We start from the raw sequence: 24,979 nt of genomic DNA, 5'->3' as shown, positions 1-24,979 counted from the left end.
TAAGGAAGAGGCTCAATATTTATATAACTTTAGATAATTTATTTTTATATAGCTATTTGACTGAAATGGTTATCAGAAATAAAATCTTAAATAATTTAATTATTTAAAAAAAGACTAAAATGTTTTGACTAAAACTTGACTAAGATATATTGAGTTCTCTTTTGACTAAAACTAGACTAAAATGACGAGACTTTTAGTTGATTAAAACTTGACTAACAAAAAAAGATATGTGAATGACTAAATATGACTAAAACTAACGGCATTTGGCACAAGACTAAGACGAAGACTAAATTAAAACTAGGTGACAAAATTAACACTAGTGCAGTCTGGGTTCTATCATACTATGAGGACAGTATCTCTACATCGCAGGAAGAATGAAAGATGAATGCACGAAAAGAAACACGTAGATGCCTCTTAAACATGGTTCACACGACAGCAGTCGGATCAAGGTGAGAGTACAATCAGATGTCTTTCCGTCTTACAAACTCTTCTATAATGAACCACGTTTTCCTCGACTTAGAATGACAGAACAGATATTCTGTCAGTACCTACGCTGACGTAGAAGAAAGCTAATGTGGATGTGTTGATCCAACAAAGATATCTTCGTGGAGGGACGATTGTAGGATCAGAGCTTTAGAGGGGGGCCTGTCACATTTTTTAACGTAATTCTTTTTTTTTTTTAACGTGATTCTACTGTGCTTTAACATCATGTTGGACCATCATGGTAGGTGAAACACTGAATTATGTAACTAGAAAGACAACAACAATTCTGAGAAAACTAACTTTAATGCTGAGCCACAGGGCCATTACTACAAATGGGAGTCGATATTGCAAATTAAATCTGATATAAAGCAGTAGGCCTATCAATAACTTTCGAAAATTAGAGATATATGCAATTTGCACTAATGGCTGACAAGCACACGTTTTTATTTTTCTGAATGATCCAGGGGTCTAGATTCTGGGTTTAGTTTCCACAATGCTGTGATATTCGTAGAGCAGAACTCCTTAGCTCACAATAGACTAACGCAGACTTTTCTTTTTTGCAATTATTTTTTAGGGGTGCCGGGATAAAAGTTTGGGTTGCTTCAGCACCCTTCTAAAACAGGGCTTATATCGTACCCTGCCCTTGTGGGTGGAACCATTGTTCGATGGTCTGGTGGAAGTTTTAGGGGAGCACTGCACAGCATGTGGGCTCTCTTTCTTTGATCAAACATACACTGACGATACTCACTATATCCCATAGTACAGCTCATTTCATCCACTCATTCAAATACTTTACCCGGGACTAGTTTCAGCCCTATAACACCCTTATCCTTCACACTTCTCCTTCACCTCACCGAAGTTGGAACAGTTTTATTCTTGCCAGGGATGTGCCTCCCTGCATAAAGTGTAGGATTAAGAGTGATTTCTAAGAGATACAGGCAGTATTTAGACGTGAAAATGTCAATCTCTGACCAGTACGCAGAGAGGTTGGACATTGTTATTGATCCTGCACTGATGAGATTGTCTTTTCAAAAATTGCAGGCTGTCTCCATCTAGTGGTGTAAATCTGGTATGGTTGGAGTGATGTATAGCCTTCACTCTGACAGTAAAGTGCTTCCAGTCTGATTTTAGATATTATTATTATTATAATTATTAAATAGCATTAGGATAGTTGTTTTTATGTCATATATATATGATACATATTGAGTTAGTGAGCTATGGAGAAGAATTAGGACCATATAACTTCTTCCTACTCCTATTTGGACATGTATTATTTATTCCTGTTGTTTATGAGAATTTGGTTAGTGAGAGTTTGCGATAAGTACAATGTTCACTTCATTAGTTATTCTTGTTTTCTTTAAAAAGTATTTGTTACATGTTCGAAATCAATCGATCAAATTAATCAAAATGTCCATGTACGTAGAATGATGCCACAAAAAGAACACTTAACCTAAAATATGTCTGTCACACAAGTGATACACGCTCATATGTTGGTTGAGGGCTCTCCGATTTTCCAAAAACAACATCATCCCCTTTACCAATTCGGTGTAGAAAGTACGACTATGGCTCCTCGTCGACACAAATATTTCAGTAAATCAAGACTTTTGAAAACTGCACGTCTTTAACTTGCCTAGCATTTTGCATATGCTGACTGATTTAGTCTTGATTTAGCCATTTTTCTGTTGTTCTGTTTTTTTGTGTCAACTGGCTTCCTTTTTTCCTTTCCTGAATTTGACTACCCATCTGCAGCCGGTCTATTCTGGGTGTTCAGGTTTCTGAAGGTGGTAGTTTGGTTAGAGGTGTGATTCAGTAATCACAGAGCCGTCCTCTTGTGTTATTTTTTTTTTAACCCTTAATTTTTTCACATGCCTGTCGGTTTCTATGCATGGCACTCTGTTTGCCAGTTATTAATGAAGACACATTTTTGTACCTTCACACTTTCATAAAATAGTTGTCCTGCCTTCATTTCTAAGGTATGTTTTTTTTTTTTTTTTTTTTTTTTACTGCTGCAAGTTGGCCACCTATACACTTTCACCTATGCTGTTATACTCAAATATATTGTACATCATACTAGGGCTGTGCTCGATTGAAGAAATTCTTAGTCGACTAACACTCATTCAATTGTATCGACTAATTGATTAGTTGATTTAAATCGACAGATCTGTAAATCTGAGTTTCTCCGCAAAGAGTCATGCAAAAGCACCACTCTAATTCTTGTGTTGACCAGAGATGTGCTCGTACGTTTCTTGGAAATAAGTCATTCAGCGTGAAAAAAGCATAAGGAGGAAATCATTTTTGGAATAACTCAGAATTGTCAACTGTCCTTAGAGAAGATCCATAAATCAGAAATTAGTCAAGTCTCGGTCTATAAATATTTGGGTGTCATGATAGACGACAATCTCTCATGGACTTCTCAAAAAAATACAACAGCGTGTTTATTTTCTTCGTAGATTGAGATCTTTTGGAGCTAGTAGTCAAATCATCTCTCTGTTTTTCACATCAGTAATTCAGAGTATCATGCTTTACTGTAGTACTGCTTGGCTAAGTACCCTCTCAGTTAAAAATAAAACAAACCTATTTAATCAGATTAAAACAAAGATTATCGGACTACCTGTAGCGCACTCCTTTCAGGAGGCTCACAATAATAGTATGCTTAGACTAGCCAGAAATATTTCAAATGACTCTTTACATGTCTTGCACAGTGAATATCAGCTTCTGCCTTCAAACAGACACTTTAGAGTTCATTCTTTTAATCGTATTAGACTTAAAAACTCCTTCATACATCAATCTATCCTATTGCTAAACCGGCTATATTAAACCCAGTGCAATATTTATTTCAGGGATATACATCTCCAAGACTTTGTCTGTGTGTATGTTCATGTCATGTACTGTTGTTATATATGTTTCCTTATTTTGAGTTTATGTCATTTGTGGTAATGTCTCATGTATGTCTGTTGGTGTTATTAATCCCATGTATGTTTGGATGTTTTTGGATGTATGTGTATGTCCTCATTTGGATGTATGTGTATGTCATTCACTGTTTGGATGTATGTGTACGCCCTCATTTTTAAACGAGCTACCCAGGGATGTACAAAGAATTTCAGCCTTTGGCTGACAATAAAGTTGAATCGCATCGTATCGTAAAAAATGACTAATCGACTAAAGAAATCTAAGTTGACTAAGACCAAAACGACCGATTAGTCGACTAATCGACTAAGAGGGAGCAGACCTAGTATATACATACATACATACATACATATATATATATATATATATATATATATATATATATATATATATATATATATAAATATAAATATATATACATACACACACACACACATATAACTACTATTTACATTACTTGTTTATGCTTATATATTTTTATTTGCATGCTTCTGTATTTGTTCCTCCAACAGACCATTTTAGGTTTCATCCTTTTAGTTTTATCTGAGCTAATCTACCTCAGCACAGGTTGGAGTAAATGTTACATGTGAATAAGCTTTTTGCTGTGACTCAACATAGAGCCAAGTCATAGTTGTATCGGCTTCCTCAAATTCAACTTCTTGGTTTTCTTTTTGATTTGTTGTCTGACACAAAGTTGCAATCACATGATTTACATACAGATGTGCCGGGAGGGGAAGTCTCACTCATTTACCACACATGCCTCAGGTATGGGCCTATGGTAGTATCATTAGGTACTTTCACTCTATTTCAGAGGCTAGGTTTGTTTTGTTTTTTATAACTGCATTGTTTTATGTTTTAATACTTTGTTCTCAGTCTATTGGAGAAAGCTTTTACAACTCCCTGGGCCAATCAGAAAGCCCGTTATTGGACTGGTGTGCTGCAGGGACCCAGGGTCAGTTCTCAACAGCTGTATATCTCTAACTTGTTTGCTTGTGGGAAGCCAGTGAGGGATCATGTCAATGCATTAGTAGTCTCGCATTGCCAGACCTTCCTCCACAGCGCTGCGGAGGAGGGTCTGGCTAGTGGGATGGGAGAAAAACGTGTTCTGGTTTATTGGCATTTCTTTAAACCGATCACAATCGCCATGGGTGGCGCTAAGCGCCGCACGGAGCCCCGGTGCCGCTGCAAAATAGCCTCAGGAAGGAACTTGTTTTGGTGAAACGTGAACATTCAAAAGTTGTTTTAGTCGTGCAACAGAAAACTCAGATTGGACAGATGCAGAGATCTGAGGAGCAGTTAACCATAGTCCTCATACATCAAGCAAGTTTTAACCGTGCTTTTAGCCTCTTAACATGTTCGAAATGTCATTCCAAGTGCCTACCCATGTGAAGTGATTCCTTCCGAGTGAACACAGTGAATCTGACTGCAGTAGATGTGAAAGAAATGCATAAATGTTGTGCTTATTCAGCTCTGTTTAGTTCCGGTGTTGAGACGGCAAGACGAGTGCTTAGGGACCTTCTACAAAGTACAACACCGAAAAGTGATACAAAAATATTTGTTAATTTAATGATTAAATAAGGTAGTGTCTCAAAAACTTACCTCAATTATATCTTGTCTCCTGCTAGTTGTACTACAGCACTTACTTTTAAAAAATAAGCATATGCCTATTTTTGAAAATATTTTTGTATCTCTTTTCAAAAGAGCTATGTGTTAAAATTGACCGGAATTGTCCTTTAATTTCCGGTTACGCAAGGTGACGTAGCTTCGTTTGTTCAGTAAAGTAAAAAAAGAACTTTGCCGTTTACTTTTATTTTCAAATGCGACATAAACCCCAGTCCCCTGGGTGAAAGTCCTGTTTGTTTAACCAATCCACCACCCCAATCTGCCTCCTTATGCGGAAATTTGGCTCTCTTACACTTCGTCATCTTACTTCCTGCTATGCTCCTGTCATAATTACCACGGCCGCTAGTGGGGGCCATTGCTATAAACGTAAATCCAGGTCGTAATTGCTGCTTGAACAAATTACCTATGTGGGCGTTTTTCAGATAGGACAGTCTCTCTTATATATATTTTGTGCGCGTATGTTTGGAGGTTATTGTTTGATGACTGGTATGCACCAAAGTTACGGCAAGTAGGCCAAGTTTTGTAACCATAAACTACGTGCATCCATCCAAACAACATTTTAGTGCACGGTCCGTCATTAATGTCCATAACTCTGTGACCATTTCTCTCGTCTAAAATGATCTTGTCTAAAATGTTTGCGCTGATCAGTTGAGGAGGGGGCCAACTTTAAATGTTGTATTTATAAACCGCAACGGACAAATCCTACTCATTCTGCCTTAAAAATGTGCCAAGGCATAACCAAAATCGTATGTTGTAAAAAAAAAAAAAAAACTAACACCTTTAACGACTTGTAACCCCAGAATTTCCGGCATCTTCTAACAGCTGCAAAGCCTCGCTGAAAATCTCAAAGAGACAAAAAGTCTGTGTGAAACCTTTTTATTCAAGTGCTTTGTGTTCTTGAACTTTAGGTTCTACTCTTTTTCTGATGCCCTCTCTTTGCTTTACTAACCTTGATCTAGTCATATAAATACATAATGAATAATTACAGTAGGTTATAGTTGAGCAAACAAGTACCGTGTGAGATTTATTTAATAGTTTAATATGTGGCTGCCACTTTGTTTGAATGCCACATGGAGCAATTTGCACTGATTAAGGACATTAAAATAAACCTGTCCAGGGTTGTTTTTTTTGTACCCATACTTGGATCAAAATGAATCTCTGGTTATGTCTGGTTCATGTCTTTAATATTTGCAGGTGCTGTGTTCAAAGATAATTCAGTGTTGTATGTACTCAGTCTAAAACTAAGCTGCACATGGCCAGAAAGATCCTGAGAAGTTGATACGAGAAGTGAAGCAGAGATGAAACCGTGAAATCTGCTCTGTGTTCAGTGGAGAGTGAAACACATGGTGTTGGATTGAGTGACAGTTTCACACTGATGTCAGGAAAGTGGGCTTAATCACATCTCTCAAAAACCATTAATACCCGGTAAAAGTGAGTCACTGTGGTCAACCTGTGTATCTTTAGGTTAAGGGGGGGGGACTACCAGAATGACTTGTTGTAGATTGATAGTTTTGTTATAATGTTTAGGCCAGTTTGTGAAAATACATTTGAATAAATTGAACCAAAACGAATGCTTGCATAAGCATTTATCCCCTTTTAACAAAACACACTTTTAAAAGTGGAATTGCGAGGTAAACAGAAGAACAGCTGTAATCAAGTGGCGATGGTGATTTTAATCCAAAGTAAACCTATTTGTGAAAAGCTTTTCAGTCAACGGGAGTTTTTGTGGAGACATTTTGACTTGTCATAGCAGAAAAAAAAAAAAACGCGTGAGATTTTAAAGGACAATTCCAGTGCAAAATGAACCTACGGGTTAATAACACATGTGTACCGTAGTCTACCGTTCTGTGGGACATGTTTTCATGCTAATCGAATGCGTCTCTAGCTTGAGACAAGCTATCGGCAAACCGGTGGGTAGCTGCTAATGCTACCTTTCGGGGCAGAGGGTAAATTGCTATTTCTACACTGCTAACAAGGCTCAAAATAGCACCACACTTCAACGGTAGCATAATGAGGGTCCCTACATGTAAACCGAAGCATTGAGAACTTTGTAAGTGTTCAGAGAATTTATTAAAAAGATAGTTTATAAAGACAGTTTCGTTCATGTTTACAAGCGGGCACCATCTTGAAAACAGTCATGAGCAGTCGAATCACGAACGCCGTGTTTGAGCTGTTACTGGTTACTGGTTGCACGGCGTTCGTCGTTCGACTGCTCATGACGGGTTAATTTAGCTAGCTAACTGCAAAGACAGCTAAACGCCAAGGGGGGAGAAATTCGGCAGGGAGGAGATTTTCGGTACAAACACCGGTAGCTAACATTATGGATGGCTGATGTTGTGACTAGGATGCCTGGGTTTGCTATTCTCTTTTTCCCCCGACGCTTTGTTAAACTGCCGTTAGCGTCATAAGCACCCGGCACCGACTGGGGCTAATGGTAACTAGCTATTGCTACATGCCCCAGCTGTGTTGTCAGCTATCATCCCGAATGAAGTTTCTTTGTATATACTTACTTACTACTTATTTACTTACTTACTTACTTTGTGCCGGGGGAGTGAGGCAGGCAAAGTGAGGTGTGCTAGCTGGCTAAATTAGCATTAGATTAATCGTCTATCTATACAGCTAACGTTAACGTTACCAATGAACTTATTCGTGGGTTAGCGCAGTGCTGCTTTTATCCATGGTCAAAACAATCATACTACTAAAAACTTAATGAGTGTGTTGAATGATGTTGTAACCCTATAATGTTATCAACCAAGCATTAGATAGCATTAACGTTAGCTACTTGTCAACCAGCACATACATTGTAGTAACATTAAGCTGGATTAATATTGATATGTATCAATAAATAAGGTTTCTGCTGTATTACTGTGTTGCAAAGTGGCATGAAATTAATCACAAAATGATGCCTTTTGGCAGAAAAAGCAGTGTTACCGTTACAGCATTTTTTTCTGTGACATTGTATGATTTACAATTAATCTCTCCTGTGTTTTGACAGAAGTTACAATTAACTAGATGGTGAAAGGTTATATGACGCCACTGACAGGCGACTAAATGAACCGTGACGTGTCTGAAAATAAAATAACAGATTTCTCTGGGTTTGCCATTTCGTGGAAACATTTGGAATAGTGTAACTACACAACTCAAAAACATTTATAATATAGGTATGGTCGTTTTTAGACATTTTAATGCAGAAAAGTTACATATTGTACCTTTAACTCACAAGGGCCCATGAAACGTGCCAGAACTTTATATATTTTTGTAGATATTTATGTCCATTTGTAGAAATAGGTTTTTAAAATTGACCGTTTGGTACATTTTCTGTTGATTACTGTAAAAATGTCCTAATTACTGAACATCTGCTGTTCATGGGGGACATTTTAAATGTCTGTGTGTGTGTATGTGTTTGGGAGGGAGGGCACACACCTCACACACAGGGGGGGAAGTCCCAGGTCAGGCAGAGAGCTGGTACCCAAATGAGCTTCCATTGCTGAAACACAGGTCCATCTCACTCTCGTCTTCAAACCGAGGAGTCCCCCACCGCTTCTTCATCTCGCCAGGTGAGTGGTCGCACTTAATAACGTATTTAGGAATGGGTTTAAAATAACCCATTCTCCAATTGAAGTCGATCTTTCTTTGAGTGATCTAATATTGATTAATACAATCACAAAATCGATCTTTTAAGTTATGCATTTTCACCATGAATGTGATGACTGGATTTCAATTCGTAACACAAGTTCTCTTAGAATCTCTTGTATGCAAGAAAAATTGGAATTGTAACTGAAATTTCCCGGACGTGTTTAATACTGAATGGCAAATGTAACTGAATCAGGATCTTGGGAAATGGAATCGATTTGTGAAATCATTGGTGATACCCAGCCCTAATCGCTTTCAACCCATACTGGGTCGGATCAGTAAACTGAATGTTGTGTTTTCAGTATGTGATCTCCAGAAACGTCTTCACTTTGCTATGAACACAGTCCTGTCTCCAATTACATTCTCGCACACACACACACACACACACACACACACACACACACACACACACACACACACACACACACACACACACACACACACACACACACACACACATACGAAAAAAGAAAAATGGTAAAAAGAGCAACAACAAAACTCAATAAGGAAGCAAAAAAATAGATAAATACATGAAAAAAGAAGACAGCTAACTCTAAGTAATGAGTTTGGTTTGTATGGAAATAATGCACTTCTGTTTTGATATTGGCAAACATCAACTATGTGTTTGTGATGAATAAATAAACGTACTAACTTTACATGGAATCTGAAGGGGGCGTGAGTAAGACACTGAGTGCTGATTACCCGGGTGTGACAAATACACTGTAGTACACAGCAGTGGAGGGCGGAGGAGGGTTAAACCGTGTGTTGTTCACAGTCCACCGACTCAGTGGTCAACGGAGCGAAGAGGACTGTGGTTGCGAATAAAGACATGAGTTCTGAAAGAATGGAAGTTTGGAAGCCTGGCATGTTGCTGATGGCCCCCTAATCTTTCAGTCACTGGGCTCTTGTGCATGCTTTGCAAGGATTGCAAACCAAAGGAAAGCAAAGGCAGAAAAAGACCTTCCACAGTTCCAATGTCCATCAAAACACAGGGCTTCACTGGTGCTAGTGCAGGCTAGGGCTGCATGATATAATCGTCTCAATATCGTTATCGCGATATCACAATGCGCAACATTATATCGAAAGTGTTGCGATAAGTATGCAATATTTTGTTTATTTTGTTTTTATTTTTGCGTCCCGTCCGTTGGCTGTGTGGCTTAGTTGTGTTTGATTTAGAGCCCGCCTGAAACGCTACAATTAATGATCATCATTTCATTGGCCAGTTACCGTGCCACTTGCACGTTAGTGCACGGGGCCACTATGTGACAAACCCTATGGAGCGTACCACGCAGAATGACAGTGTGGGTGAAGAAATAGATACAGACAACAAAAACGGAATGAATCAGAGAAGCGAACTAAAAGTTTCTCAGCGGCGCTGTGGAGGAAGGTCTGGACTGGCAAGGCGAGACTACTCTCCCCGGTGACACCGTCAAACGCGCGTTAGCATGTTGGATGCGTTTCCAACACATAGCCTACCTCACAAAAATCTTTCCGTTGCTAAGCTAGCTGTTCAGGAACCTGCAGGCGGTTCACTGACTCGCACGCCGAGCCGCTTGTTGTGCTAACCTCGGCCCCATTGCCATGCGCTAGCCTGGTCCGCTAACTTGTCCGCATCCCAGGCCAGACCTTCAGACAGACACTTGCCCATTCTAGCCGATGAGCTAACGTTAGCTCGTTAGTTGCAACTGGTTGATTTGCGCCCGAGCTTGGATGTTTAGGGCCAGCGCTTGCCGTAAAACACCATGTTGCGCCGTTATTATTATTATACATCCATGTGTCGCGCGCTCACCGTGCACATTCCATGGTCAAGAGCGTAAATAAAAACAATGATGTAAACAGTACCCGTCGTATAACATTAGGGTGACCAGATGTCCTGGGATGACCGGGACAGTCCCGATTTTAGAGTTGCGTGTCCCGAGTCCTGACAAAAGTCTGTCGGGACGCTAAAATGTCCCGGTTTACACCAACCACTATGAAATTGTCTCGGTTGTTGGCGATTATATCGCCGACAGGGTCTTATTATAGCCCGATCATTAACTAAACCCATGTAAAAAGACTAATAAAGCATCCAGCGTATGATTTTAACGTGTTTGAATTGTCATCTGTGTTTTGCTTTCTTCACAAAGGCTAAATAAAAGTATTAACAGCGTAAATCCCTGGGGGAGGACACCCACCTCCCCCCCACGTCCCCCAAAGGCAGATTCTGGCCTCTCTCTCTCACTCTCTTTTAACGTTTGAATGTGTGTGTGTGTGTGTGAACTAATGTCTATTCCTGATGATTCATAAGATATAAAGGAATGAAGTAATGCACAAATCATGAATTAATTCATGCATGAATTCATAATTCATGTACCCTTACCGTAAAGTGTTACCATAAACTTTAGTTCAAGCCTGTGGCAGCAGTTTCAAATATTCCGTTTACTGCCATGTAATGAAAAATACCTTTTCACAAAGTTTTTCACAAGTTCAGTGGGTGCATTTTCCAAAAGAGTGCTTTAATTCTGAAAAATAAAGTTGGTCCCCCACGAAACTCACTCAATGTCTTTTAATATTATTTCTTAGATATGTAGGCTACATACCAATAAAAATCATGAATATTAACTGACATAGCCCATTATGTTGTGAACAGTACGTGTGCTGTTGGCAAAATTGTGTCTAATCTGTCTGTGTCTACGTCTGACCTGGGCTGGCACACGTTCACGTGCACGAGCACTACAGTCATGCGCAAAGCGTCCCGGTTTTAGTCCCGGGAAATCTGGTCACCCAATATCATACGGAGTAAATTGTAAAGTCACACACACACACACACACACACAATATCCTATAATTTGTGAACAAAATTTAAGCGAATATTCAATTTGGGAACACTGCAGTACAAAAAAAAACAGTTACAAGACTTCAAACTCACTGAACTAAGATTTCCCAACATTAGGACACCAACATTATTCATCAACAAGATGCACATCACTGCACTGCCCACTGCTGGTTCCTCTTTACTTAACTTTCTATGTATGTCTGTGTTGTACCTTTGTGTGTTTGTCAGTGGGAGGGTGATCAGGCCTGATGGCTGGAAGCTGCAGTGGGGGTCAGTACTGGGATGGTTTGCTCAAAGGATGTATTGGTTGTCAAACACAATGCAACCAACCACATGTCATCCCCAAATGCACCAGTTACTGTGGTGAGTACACACACACACACACACACACACACACACACACACACACAATGCGTTTCACTATCTTTCTATCTTTGTGGGGACCCATCATTGACATAATGCATATAGGCCCTTACCCTAACCTTAACCATCACAACTAAATGCCTAACCTTAACCTTTACCCTTACCCTAACTATAACCTAATTCTAACCCTAATCCTAAAACCAAGTCTTAACCCTCAAACAGCCCTTTAAAGTTGTGGGGTTCATTTTGGCCCAACAAAGCTGTCGGGACCCCACAAGTATACTGTATTCCCGGTTTTTGGAGCCCACGAATACATACACACACATACACACACACACACACACACACACACACACACACACACACAAACACACATTAGGTCAGAGGTTCAGGAATACATGAATCCACTGGTTGTGCCAGGAACACTTTCCTCACATTTAAAGGGTAACTTCCATATTTTTCAACCTGGACCCTATTTTCTCATCTTTTTTGTGTCTAAGTGACTGATGGGAACAATTTGTTTTTAAATTGGTCTAGTATATAGCAAGGCTGCTGCAGTCAGCAAAACAAGCTGCAATGTAGCGTTAATGGGCAATTGTGCAACTTCGATGTACTGTATGTCATCTAAAAGTGGCATCTGTTTTTGCCACTGACATGCTTCGATTAGTATTCTAAGTTTCTGACAACGTTATGGAAAATGATGCCTACAGAGATAGACCTTTTTTTTGTTCAAGAATAAGACCCCTTTTTGTTAACACGAAACAGTCCCATTCAAAGTCAAACACAGAGTCCAAAGAATCAAAAGCTGTCTTTGGTTTCATCTTTCCATTGTTTCAACACTCAAGACTTTGAGATTTGTTGAAATAAACCCTTAATTCACCCATTTACGTATGGAAATACGCTGGATCTATACACGCTAAAAGTATAGTTCATTTAAATGGAGTCTGGTGGGTTTGGCGATTACAGGGCTGTTTCTGGTTAAAACAAAAAGGATTTTACTCTCTCTCTGTAGGGTTCCTTTCCATAATGTTGGAATGTTGTAAAATACCTACCTGAGCCTGTCAGTGACAGAAACTTTTAGTGGACGGCAATTGATTGTGCACACACAGCTTTCTCACTCAATACTGGACCAATTTCAAAGATGTTTGTATTCTATTACTCATTAGTCACTTAGACACCAATGCATGGGAGAATACCTACATTTACCTTTTTATTATGGCACTTTGTAGACTTTGACCATTGATAGAACCTGGGTAAATACAGTGGTGGAATGTAATGTACTTAAGGACACATTTCTGCTACATTTCAGAGAGAAATATTGTTCTTTTTACTCCACTACATTCATCTGACTGCTTTAGTTACTTTAACAACTTTACTTTTACAAGTTAGGCTTTTTGCAAACAAAACACATGTAGTTTATAAAATATGATGTTTTATTATAAATTAAGCCACCCAACAATATACAGACCTACAAGTCCAGCTGAAAGGATTAGCAGATTCAACACTTAGTTGATTGACAGATCGGTTTGGATCGTTTCCCATTTCTAAAATGTGAGGATTTTTTGCACTTTTACTTTTCACTTGAAATACTTCTAGCATTGGAAATTACCAGAATTAGTTTTTAGAACAATAAATTATATATATTTAAATGCTATATGGACAGGACAGAAGTACATTCAGTTTGTTATATCTCCTTCTCCTTCCTTAGAGTCTGCACATTGTAAAGCACTGCTTGGCCACTACTACGATAGGCTGCTGAAGATATGTGTGAGGTGCGCTAAGATTTGTGGCAGTCACCCACCAGAATGCTCCCAGCACTGCCAGAGTGAGTACTGACCCCGCTGGCCTGGACCACAGCTTCAATTATTTACTGACTATCTCTGTTTTCTGGAGGCATTACTGTTGAGCTAGGCCTCAGTAGACCAGGTGTTCAAAGCACGAGTTGAGGTCAAGAAAGGAACTCAAACTCAAACTAACTATAAATGAATACCGATCGCAGTAGTCTCGCATTGCCTGACCACAGTGCTGTTATGTGGAGCAAGGTCTGGCTACACCACACATACATTCTGGGATAAAAGAAGAAAAAAGCTCTGGGTTGTTTTTGCATTTCTTTAAACCAATCACAATGGTCTTGAAAGGCGCTAAGCTCCGGACGGAGCGACGGTGGCTCTGCAAAATAGTTTCTAAAAAAGGGAACTTGCTTTGGTGGAACATTTGCACCCCACTAAAGAAAACACCACATACAATATTAAATGAAGTTAAGTTTTTACACAATATGGGAGCTATTTCAATTAGCTGGATACTTAAACGCCATTTGCTCTTACCAGTGTATCGCCGTGAGTGCTTCGTCCACAGCAATCCCCACCAATCATTCCCAAAACGCCCCAGTTAGAGATGAAATGCTGTAAACATGTTCTGTGTAAATTTACCATCATTCCCTGAAAGAAGGCCTGCCTTGTTGCGCTGTCCAAATTTCCTTCAAAACTTGCCATTTTCAGCATGTAGCTTTGTTGTTGTTGTTGCCGTTTCCCACGGCGAAGGGAACGGCAACACACATTTTATGCAATGAAATTGCGGGAGCTTGCAAAAACTGCAGTTTGATGAAAAAAAAAAAAAGTGATTCCCCCAACACCCTGCTTTTCAACGATGTTCACGTCGTGTAATTACGTCACTTCATATCGTTTTGGCTGCTCTTGTGTGAAGTGAACGCAACATTTGTCAACTTTCCGCGAAGATATATGTGACTTTTTTGCAACGAAAATGCGGGGATCATGAAATCATGCAAGCCCCGCATATTTTGCGCGGAAATCTGCAATGTATGCGGCAAAAGTGCGGCGTATTTGAAAAAATGCGACCCCCGCATAAATATGCAAATTTTGGCTGATTATGCATTGAAATAAGTGATCGCATAATCACGTTTTTCTAGAGGGACAGCAAATACATAAGATATAGCTAGAAAACAGTGATGTAGTCTAATGTATTGTAGTGGGTATACTGTAATATATATATATATATATATATATATATATATATATATATATATATATATATATATTTAGCCTATGTGAAGAAAGCAAAACACAGATGACAATTCAAAATATATCAAAACTATAATGGAAAGTATGTTGTTGCGTTATTGGGCATTTTTTTGTGGGTATATGGAAATCCTGGAGCTTTCTTAGTGGGTATACTGCGTATACCTGCGTATCGCACAGACTACACCACTGCTAGAAAAGCCACTACTCCTGTACAACGGGGCTGAATGGTATTTGGTTTGCGTAGAGGACGCTTACTTCTTTGCAGAGCTAGATGCTTGTTGGTTGTACATCAGTAAGGGTACTGACCAGGAGTCCTTTTCATTTGGCCGGGGGGTCATTTATTTACTATCAGCAGCCCATAAAGGAACAAAATGCCCAAATAATGCTTGTCACCATACAGTTTTGTCTTGATCGTCTTTCAGAGGTATCCCTCCCATCTACCCCCCGAGCTCCGACACCTCCTGTGACTACCAAAAAGCTCCTGGTTGAAGTTACCTCGCCCGTGCCAAATTCCAGAGGGATCTCAGGGCTGACAGCCCTGGAAGACTCCACCATCCTGCTGTACTCCCTGCTGGCCGTGTGCATGCTGCTGCTGTTCTCTAGCTTGTCTCTAGCATTGGCAGTCTTACTGAGGAGAGCAAGGGCCAAAACCTCCAAACCGGGAACCAAGGAGGCTAACCACAACCTGGAGAGCGTGGCCCAGCAGGGCCAGGAGGTTGGTCGGCCGGGGCAGAGTTCCAAAGGTTAGTGCGGTATGGATCCATCTCAAAGGCTACAAATCAGTGCAATCAATCGGTGCGTTTACATGCAGTTTAAAAACCTGATTATAGTCGGGTTAAGGCAGTACTCAGGTTTCTCAAATGCCATGTTAACCTGGCTAAAATCGGAGTTCTCATACCCCGGTTAACAGAGCTAGATAAGTCCTTTGGTAACCGAGGTATTGGCGCATGTTTACGCGTCTGCGCACGCTCTGTAGGTTAAAAGTTCCCCTCCACACTCTGCTGCGGAGGTTTATGACTCCGAAATACAAGAGAGCAGTTGGAAGCAACAAGCTTTAAACCTTTAAACCCATTGAGGACTTCGTCATGGTAAGGACAATCAAGAAGACCCATGTATAGACGGACGAGGAGACACAGTTTTTCTTTTGTTGTGATTTTGACAAAGGTCAACCTGAAGATTAAAGCCCTATTCTGACCAGTTGTACGTTGGCAGAGCACCACCTACTGTACGCGAGGTAGAGTCACTCCTGTCATTCTTCCCTGCTCACGTATTCGGGGAAAAAAAATAGCATATCCCAGTTATTTACTTAACGTAAGAACGGGGTAAGAACGTGCCCTGGTTACTGCTGTACGTGTAAATGCACTAGTTTAGTAGTTCAGACAGTGTAGCCATTCTTCTTCAGAGAAACCTTCTTCAATTATTTTTGTTGTATTTCAAAACTTGCGTTTTCCAAATTGCAGTTTAAATAGATCATGGTATTTTTTCTCCAATGTGTGCCCACTACCCTCTCCATCTTTCCACAGATTTTGTAACAAATTCAAACCGCACCAGAGACCGGGAGCAATCCTATGACTCCATTCCTACCGAGACCTGCGTATGTGTCCACTGTTTCCCTGATCTGAAAGCACTGGGCCAGGGCAACAACAGGCCGCTGAGAGCCCCCTTCTCATTCTACCAGCAGCCGTTCCTCCATAGAGGGCCTGTCCGGGCTGAGGAGAACCTACACATCTCTGGACTGGAGGTGCTGGAGGAGGCGGCAGTTGGATGAGGCTCATTTAGCTGTCCCACGGGGACAACTGGAATGTCCAAATGTGTCCCCAGGTCATAGGAGAAGATTGTCAGTGTATTCGATTGTTTAATCAGACTGTGGGATAACATCACCGCAGTGTGATAGATTGTGAAACTGAAAAAAAAATAGGGTGTTAAAAGGGTTGCACGCTCATCTAAGACCCCCATCAACCTCACCTGACACAGATTGCCAACCATCATCTTGGCATGTCCGCTCACATTTCCATAAGACATCATTTCAGTAACCTATAGTTACAGGAAGACACGACTTGCATGTCTTAAAGTTCATGACTCCTGCTCTCCAGATTACTTTTCAACCAAAACAAGTGAACCACACCGCCCATAACATTACTTTGGGTAGTCTAGTGCAGGTATCAGCGGAGGAGAACTTATAATCTGCCAACTACAGTAACATTTCATTGTCGACTAATCTGTCGATTATTATTATTTTCTGGATTAGTTGTTTGGTCTATAAAATGTCAGAAAATGGTTTTAATAAAGTCAATCAGTGGTTTCCAATGCCTAAGTAACACACAACTCCAAAAATATTCCATTTACTGTCACAGAGGAGAAAATATTCACATTTAACAATCTGGAATCTGATAATTTGGGCCTTTTTCACATAAAAAGAGACTCAAACCGATTATCAAACAGATACCTTATTGATTCATCTTTGCAGCTGTAGTTTTCCTGACAATAATCAGTCAAGTGTGTTTTTTTTTTTTTTTTTATACAACCACTGGGAGAAATGTTGAAGTCCTACTGATTCCTCGGTTAGGGCTTCAAGTATAGAAATGTACATGTGCAAGTACTGGCACAACATGCGTAGAGTGTGTGTATGTCAATTTTGTGCGATACTGTGAAGTATATATTTGTGGGGTGACTGTTTGTATTACGATTGAGAATCTTCTTGTACTTACTTTGTACCACTAATAAAAAATAAATAAAAATCATCATTGATATCAGAAACACCTGGAGAGAAGCTGTTCAAGTGTTCAAATCGTCATCCATTTTTAAAGTGCGTCTGCAGTCACAGTTCAATTGTAGGTAATAGATATGTTCAATCAGTAATATTCCATTAAATATTAGCAAATAGTGTACATTTACGTGGCTGGGTTGGGTCAGTGGGTAGAGCAGGCGCACATATACTGAGAGGTTTAGGCCTCGACGCAGAGGTCCAGGGTTTGAGTCCGACCTGTGATGATTTCTTGCGTGTCTCCCCCTTCTTACCTAGCTGTCCTATCAAATAAAAGGCGGAAAAAGCAAGTGAAGTTAAAGGACAATTCTGGCACAAAATGAACCTAGGGGTTAATAACAAATGTGTACCGAGTCTACCGTTCTCTGGGACATGTTTTCATGCTAATTGAATGGGTCTCTAGCTTGAAACTAGCTACTGCAAACCGGCGGTTAGCTGCTAACGCTAGCTTTCGGGGCAGAGGGCAAATCGCTATTTCTATACCACTAACAAGGCTCAAAACAGCACCAAACTTCAACAGTAGCATAATGATGGTCCCTACATGCAAACCGAAGCATTGAGAACTTTCTACGTGTACAGACAGTTTATTACATAAGATAGATTATAAAAGACAGTAGCGTTAATGTTTACATGCGGCCGCAATCTTGGATAACAGTTATGAGTAGTTGAATCCAAGGGGGTAAGCTTCGCTTCAGAACTCAAACCTCCTATGGCACCATTTTGTTGCTACCTGGCCATCACCTCCCGTTAGCATTCCACTGACTAGCATTCATTTTGGCGCCACTTGACAGCGAATAACTTTACATCTGAAGCGTTTAAAGACTATTTGTCCATTGTTTACTTCTAAAGAAACACAACAATGTATAAAAGGCTCCATTACCTTGTACCTCACGTTATGGCTCCGCAGCAGACGTTTTTGTAAAAATAGGCTTACGATTGGGTCACATAGTAGAGAAATTACCGTATAGTACAGGATAAGTTTGCAGGCAGTTTCGACTTACATGAGCTGTTTAGGATTAATTACTAATGTTAACTAGCATTTTAGTTAGCAATAATTAGCCTGTGCCCATGTTATCTCCTTACATATACCTACACTCTCCGTCTCTGTAAGATTGGGAATGATTGAGATTTCTCTTGGCACAGCTACCAGAAGATTTACAACTTTCAGACACGTTGCTCACGTCACATTTACGTTGTCTCCGTCAGTTGGAGGCTGCGCAGTAAAGCAAGTGATTACCGGAAAAGTGCTTCTAATAGCCTTCACTGGTCTCCGTCCAGAGCAACGGGGTCCGTTGGTCCATTATATACGGTCAATGGTTGAATCACGAACGCGGTCGCCTATTTGTCAAAATAATTCATAATTTCAGCTTTTTCTAAAATAAAAAAAATTAGGTTTATATAAATAATTCCATATAAATGAGGCTTGTTGATTATGAATTCCAAAATGGTGTGGAAAACTAGTGGAAGAAATAAAATTGCCGTTCGTGGTGAATCTGGTGGTAGTGAAAATAAGCACAGAATTTTTTTTTTATCATTTTAAATTTTTTACCCGAGCGGACAAGTTGCATGGTCGACGGGAAGACAACACTAGTGTTAAATGATCAAGGGCAACAAATAAAGAGGCACAAAAGTGTTAACAGATATAGATTTTCTTTATTTTGAGTGTCTTTTTTTCCATCACTGTGTCCAGTTCTTGCAGCAGTTACGTGTGTGTGTGTGTGTGTGTGTGTGTGTGTGTGTGTGTGTGTGTGTGTGGAATGATTGACCGGGTCAAGTTCATCGTTTTCTTCCGATTATGAGCCCCGCGGCCGGATCCGGCGAAATATAGAAGAAGTAAATCCACTTTGAGGTTTCACCATTTGTCGCTTTACATACAAACTGTACACGTATACTTTTACATACATCATTAACATGTGGAAAAAACAAACAAAAGTCCTATCAAACTGTGATGCCCAGCTCAGACGGCATGCTGAATGCAAGTACTGATTCAGTACACAAACATACGGTACACACGCACGACACACGTGCATACAAACGGGAACACGTACGCACTTTATGTTTTTCTCCCTTTACGTGAAAATAACATTTTAATACAAACACATCTACGCTGAGCTTTTTTTTTTCTTCCCCCTTTCACGGGCATATACAGGTGCCCACACGTGCCCACACGTGCCCACACACACACACACACACACACACACACACACACACACACACACACACACACACACACACACACACACACACACACACACACACACACACACACACACACACACACACACCAAATTAGAGCAACATGCGGCCGATGGTTAACACTGCAGGATCGAGCTTCGGACCCATTACACATACTCCATTTTTCATTTCTTTTTTGTTGTTGCCGTTTACCTGAAACAGCATGGAGACGACATATCTCGAACATGAAGAAATATGCCTCTGTTTTCAAATTAAACAAGAAAAATAAAGACAAGAAAAATGAAGTTTCCTGACTGGGTAGCGCTGTATTTGAAGGGGTGTGCGTTAAGACTGACACGACACGGTCATAACTGTGACATGACACCTGCTGTGAACATTGAAGGGAGTCTTTCTGAATGTTTATGACGGTTGTCATTAAGTGTCACTCGTTGCATTTTGACACTTTTAATGCAAAGTTAGCATTGTTTGGCATCGCTGCATTATGTCAACTTGACATTGAACCTTGTGAACCTTATTGAAACATAGTCGTAAATATGTCATGGCGGGCCTAATTATCAAAGCTTAAGAAACTATTTAGCATCATGTGTTGTGTAACATTACATTAAACTGCCATTGCGCTGACACAAACATCTCAAACAATGCGGTAACACTTTACTTGAAGTTAGCTACATAAGAGTGACATGACACTGTCATGAACACATGGCACAGTCATGACACATGAACCCTAACCATAACTTGTAACATTACATTAAACTGCCATTGCGCTGACACAAACATCTCAAACAATGCGGTAACACTTTACTTGAAGGTAGCTACATAAGAGTGACATGACACTGTCATGACACAGTCAAGACACATGAACCCTAACCATAACCATAACTTGTCATGAAAAAAACAATGTTTTATGACACGTTCATGACCGTGTCATATGTCACTCTTATGTAGATACCTACCTTCAAGTGAAAGTGTAACCAACAATGCTTACTTAGCGTTAAAAGTGTCATCATGTAGCGAATGACACTTAATGACAGCAGTCGCGAACATTCAAAAGACGCCTTCGTGTTCGTGACAGGCGTCCTATCATGGTTATGACGGCGTCATGGCAGTCTTATGCACACCCCTTCAAATGAAGCGGCACCTTGCCACGACCGTTATCGGCACTATTTTTTGCTTTTGTGTGTACAAAGAAGAAAAAGAAAAAACATGATTGATGGCGCAAAGTGACGCAGGCGAACAATGTCAGAGTTTAGGGAGAACGCTACACCGTAAACAAGACGATTTAATTACAGCATGTAGAAAAATATAATATTCACGCCGTCACTTATTCCCCGGGAACTGTTGGGAAGCAGCATGAGAGGCAGAAAACAACAGACCCTTTGTGTACTATTTATTAAAGACAACGTTTCCTATGAGTATCTGACTGACTACAAACTCACAAGTAATTAATGGAATTAACTGTCTCTCTAGACCAAGTTTTTTTTCAGCCCCTCTGCTTTTTTTTTTTTTTTTGCATTCTGAACAAAACGAAAAGTATAATAAAGACAACTTCCATCCTTATGAAATATTTGGTCATTTCGAGGAGTGTGGGTGTGTCCGACAAGTGTGCTTGTGTCCTGGAAGTTGCGGTTTTAGGTCAAGCGCTTTCTTTAAAAGCAGAGCCTCGAATCCCTGTGGAAGACTAAGACTCCGCGTACGGTACCGTTCACGTTCAGGTGCTATTAAAAAATGCAGCGGTGTGAACGTGAAAACACGGTGAAGAACAGCATTTGTGATTAAGTAAACTTTCCCCGGATAAATGAAAGCATTTAGCAAAAAAAAAAAAAAAAAAAAAAAAAAACCTTCTGCCCATCCAGACTGATCTCATGAAGTGGCGTATGCATGACACGCTAATTCGTATGCCGTTTCGGCGTGTTATCGAGACGCGTAATCGCTTTTTAGCGTGTTTACAAAACGCCGTTCGGCCGCCATTGACCTACATTACGTGGGAATTTTCACCGTAGCGAGTAGTACGGAAGGACGTGAGTCCGCGTGGCGGACGGGTAAAACACAGGACTTTCACCCAGGAGAGCCGGGATTGTGTCCCGCGTTCGGTTTTTTTTTTTTACTTTAATTTTTTAAGCCTTCCCCAATGTTCTTTTCCTAAACCCAAACGTTTATTGTTTTACACACGTGTGACGTTGTTCTCGCGATAGTACGGCACGTTCTCGCGATAGTACGGCACGTTCTCGCGATAGTACGGCACGTTCTCGCGATAAGACTCCACGTGGCGACGCTGTATACAGCGTAGACACACGTGGAAAGCTAAAAATGCGTACAGATAACACACCATTTGGCTTTAGGAAAGTGGCGTGTATGTTTACGCAAAGTCATGATGCCACGTTGGCCCATCGGTCTGTTCCTAAAAAAAATAAAAAATAAATAAAAACAGTGGAAAAAGGCGGGATACGGAGCTATCCGTCCATCGCCTGAAGTACACGCTGATTTTGCGGTACAGCAGGTGATCACAGCTGCTTTTCTCCTTTGAATTCAAGTGAACAACATTTTGTACAATAACCCATCAGGGCCCATACAAATCTCCATCCCAAATTCCTTGCATTATGTCTGGTTCCTAAACACTTGCACGCAGTTCTTTTCATTTTTGTTGTTGTTGTTGTTGTTGAATGTCGTACGAGTGGAACTAGATTAGTATGGAGTAAGGGGTGGATCCATGTTAAGAGTGAGAGATGCGACTTAAAGAGTGACTCAGGCAGGCGTTGCGTTTCCGTTTCCCATGCCTCTCTCATCACTCTGGGTTACCTTCTCCCATGCAACTCATCCTTGCATCATCCCTCGTCTCATCCCGCGGGCGGAGCCGGTGGAGGGGAAACTACTCGTACTCCAGGAACTGCTTGTGATAAAACAAAAGGTACCTGGGGAGGTGAAAGTACCGGGAGGTCACATTGCAGCAAATCGAATCAAAAAAGGAACACGAAACACACACACACACAAAAAAAAAAAAAAAAAAAAAAAAAAAAAAGGGCAAAGTGCTGCGACCGGGCTCACCCTTCACTGTCCAGGACATCCTTGATGCTGGCCTTGGTGATGATGGCGTCGTCACATTTGAACCACTGGTCCTTGTGCTGGCGGATGAAGGTGGTGTAATGGCCGCTCTCTAGTGTCCCCTGGTGGTTCACTACTGCAAATAGACTGTACCTTGGAAACGGAAGAAGAGACAGAAAAGAAGAGGCTTACTGGTGCCTTCCATTTTACCTCGGAACTCGGCGCTGGGAAGGACGTCACGCCCGAGTTGAACGCGTCCCCCCCCCCCCGGAGAAGAAAATAAAAGGGAAAACAACATTTTCCCGGTGCTAAAACAATATATTATATATATTTATTTTTAAAAAAGGAGCACAAAACGATTAAATTAAAGAACGGCTTGTTTATTGCTAATGATTTATTAAAACTTTTATGACAATAACTTATAACAACAACTTATTTCACCAGGAAATAGATGTTTCGGTTGCCTCTAACGTCCGAGAGAAGCGCAGGCATTTCAGAGGCACCGAAATCCGCGTTGCAATTCAGTCGGATAGATAATGGTCGTTAAGGCACCGGTCATGTATTAGCTGGAATCGGAGAGGTTTTACAATTTTTCATAAAAAAAAATTACTCAAACCGATTCATTTAACAGTTGACAACATATCGATTCATCTTTGCAGCTCTGGACTGGCTCCTGTTGGAATATCTGGCGGTTCAGATACTGGTTTATTTGCCTTATTTCAAGATTCAAGATGTTTATTGTCATATGCACGGTAAAGACAACTTACACCGTGCAATGAAACGCTTGCTTTGCTAGTCTTCCTTACGCAAGGAATAAAATAAAGTTAAAGACTAACTCTCGCCAAAATGCAACCTAGGGTCTTTTTGTGAATGTACCAGAGTCAAACTTTGGTTTAAAAGCATATTTAGGACCAAAGCACCACTTTCAAGATTGACCGTGTTTTCGTTTTTGGGTCAAATGGCCTTTTGAATGGAAGAGCTAGGGGCACTTTTATGCTAGCCTCAAAATCAATAGTTTTAAAACACTAAGAAGGCTCGACACAACATGAAACTTTGCTCCAAGTATCACCAGGGGCTTTACACCTTAACGAAAGCATTGAGAACCAAAAAAAAAAAGAAGTAATAAACAGTTTGAAAAAGAGATAAAAATAGAGATAAGAAAATGGATAAAGTGCCACATGTGTGGACAGCTCTGTATGTGGTGTGAGTCCAGGGATTTAGGAGGGGACGATGGAGTGTGTGTGTGTGTGTGTGTGTGTGTGTGTGTGTGTGTGTGTGTGTGTGTGTGTGTGTGTGTGTGTGGGGGGGGATATTGCAGTGTTCAAGAGTCTGATTGTTGTCCATGCATTCACACTCCTGTGTGAATCCACACTTCCTGAGGGCAGGAGTGTGAAGAGACTTTAATGATATCGGGGGTCCTCCTGATGACTCTGGTGACGTACATGTCTTGCAGTGATGGGAAGGGCTGCTTTACTGCTTACTTGTTGTCATTGTTGAAGGGGTCCACGGTCTGCTGGTACTGCCCATTCATCCTGCTCTCTTTACTGAAACACACAGCAGAGCAAACGCGGTCACGGCAGCAACGACTGTTCCTGCAAGAGTCGGCAAAGTGGCTTTTATAAAGCACGTCGGCACAGCCAACGGACAAAGTAAGCGTTTACTGCGGTGGGACTTTCCGTTCGGTGCTCCTCGTCCTTTTAATTCCTGTATCATCATTGTTCTACGGTCATACAGTCCGTAAGGATGTGAACAAATACAAATTATTAGATTATACAGGGGTGTGAACCGATGAAGTGCTCTGAACAGATATGAAGAAATGTTTGGAGTTTGTTCCCACCTGGAGGCCATGAAGGGGGTCATGTCCAGCTCCAACGGGAAGGAGACATAAGTCGTGATCTTCCGCCGCAGTTTGGCGGAATGCTCAAACCTCTGAAAGCAAAACAAAGAAACACATTTTAGAAAACGCCGCTCTGATAACCAATATCCCCCCCTCAGGGATCCTTGAGGGGCTTCCAGGAGATCCCCAGCACAAAAGGGGATTTATTTTCATCCATAAGTAACACACAAAACCAGTATTGCCAGACCCTCTCCCACAGCGCTGCAGAGGAGGGTCTGGCT

The 24,979-nt window shown here is 40.7% G+C and overlaps 2 protein-coding genes across 4 annotated transcripts in view; one reads left to right on the top strand and one right to left on the bottom strand.

Annotated features, from left to right (window-relative positions):
- Window positions 1-685: 685 nt before the first annotated feature.
- tnfrsf13b (TNF receptor superfamily member 13B) lies at window positions 686-17,571 on the top strand. The gene is made up of 6 exons (XM_028568282.1): window positions 686-724; window positions 8,424-8,570; window positions 11,690-11,824; window positions 13,533-13,649; window positions 15,285-15,605; window positions 16,386-17,571. The coding sequence occupies exons 3-6, from the start codon at window positions 11,710-11,712 to the stop codon at window positions 16,628-16,630; spliced, it is 798 nt and encodes a 265-aa protein (XP_028424083.1). The 5' UTR covers window positions 686-724; window positions 8,424-8,570; window positions 11,690-11,709; the 3' UTR covers window positions 16,631-17,571.
- Window positions 17,572-22,196: 4,625 nt separating this feature from the next.
- usp22 (ubiquitin specific peptidase 22) overlaps window positions 22,197-24,979 on the bottom strand; it is a 32,002-nt gene continuing 29,219 nt past the window's right edge. For all 3 annotated transcript variants that reach the window (XM_028567304.1, XM_028567305.1, XM_028567306.1), the window contains 4 exons: window positions 24,699-24,790; window positions 24,343-24,405; window positions 22,865-23,014; window positions 22,197-22,731 (listed from right to left, as the gene is read on the bottom strand). In XM_028567304.1, coding sequence (XP_028423105.1) covers window positions 22,689-22,731; window positions 22,865-23,014; window positions 24,343-24,405; window positions 24,699-24,790 — 348 coding nt within the window. In that variant the 3' untranslated portion in view covers window positions 22,197-22,688. The remainder of the gene's footprint in view (window positions 22,732-22,864; window positions 23,015-24,342; window positions 24,406-24,698; window positions 24,791-24,979) is intronic.

Source organism: Perca flavescens, chromosome 21 (genome assembly GCF_004354835.1).
Source record: "Perca flavescens isolate YP-PL-M2 chromosome 21, PFLA_1.0, whole genome shotgun sequence".
Taxonomy (NCBI): domain Eukaryota; kingdom Metazoa; phylum Chordata; class Actinopteri; order Perciformes; family Percidae; genus Perca; species Perca flavescens.
The sequence above is the reverse complement of the archived record's forward strand: the minus strand, read 5'-3'. Positions and strand labels throughout refer to the sequence as shown.

What these genes read in the sequence shown, in the direction of transcription:
- tnfrsf13b (XM_028568282.1), top strand. Translation starts at nt 11,710, where the DNA reads ATGGCTGGAAGCTGCAGTGGGGGTCAGTACTGGGATGGTTTGCTCAAA. An exon ending in ATGCTCCCAGCACTGCCAGA is followed by an intron (nt 13,650 to 15,284) that starts GTGAGTACTGAC and finishes ATCGTCTTTCAG; the next exon opens with AGGTATCCCTCCCATCTACC. An exon ending in GCCGGGGCAGAGTTCCAAAG is followed by an intron (nt 15,606 to 16,385) that starts GTTAGTGCGGTA and finishes ATCTTTCCACAG; the next exon opens with ATTTTGTAACAAATTCAAAC.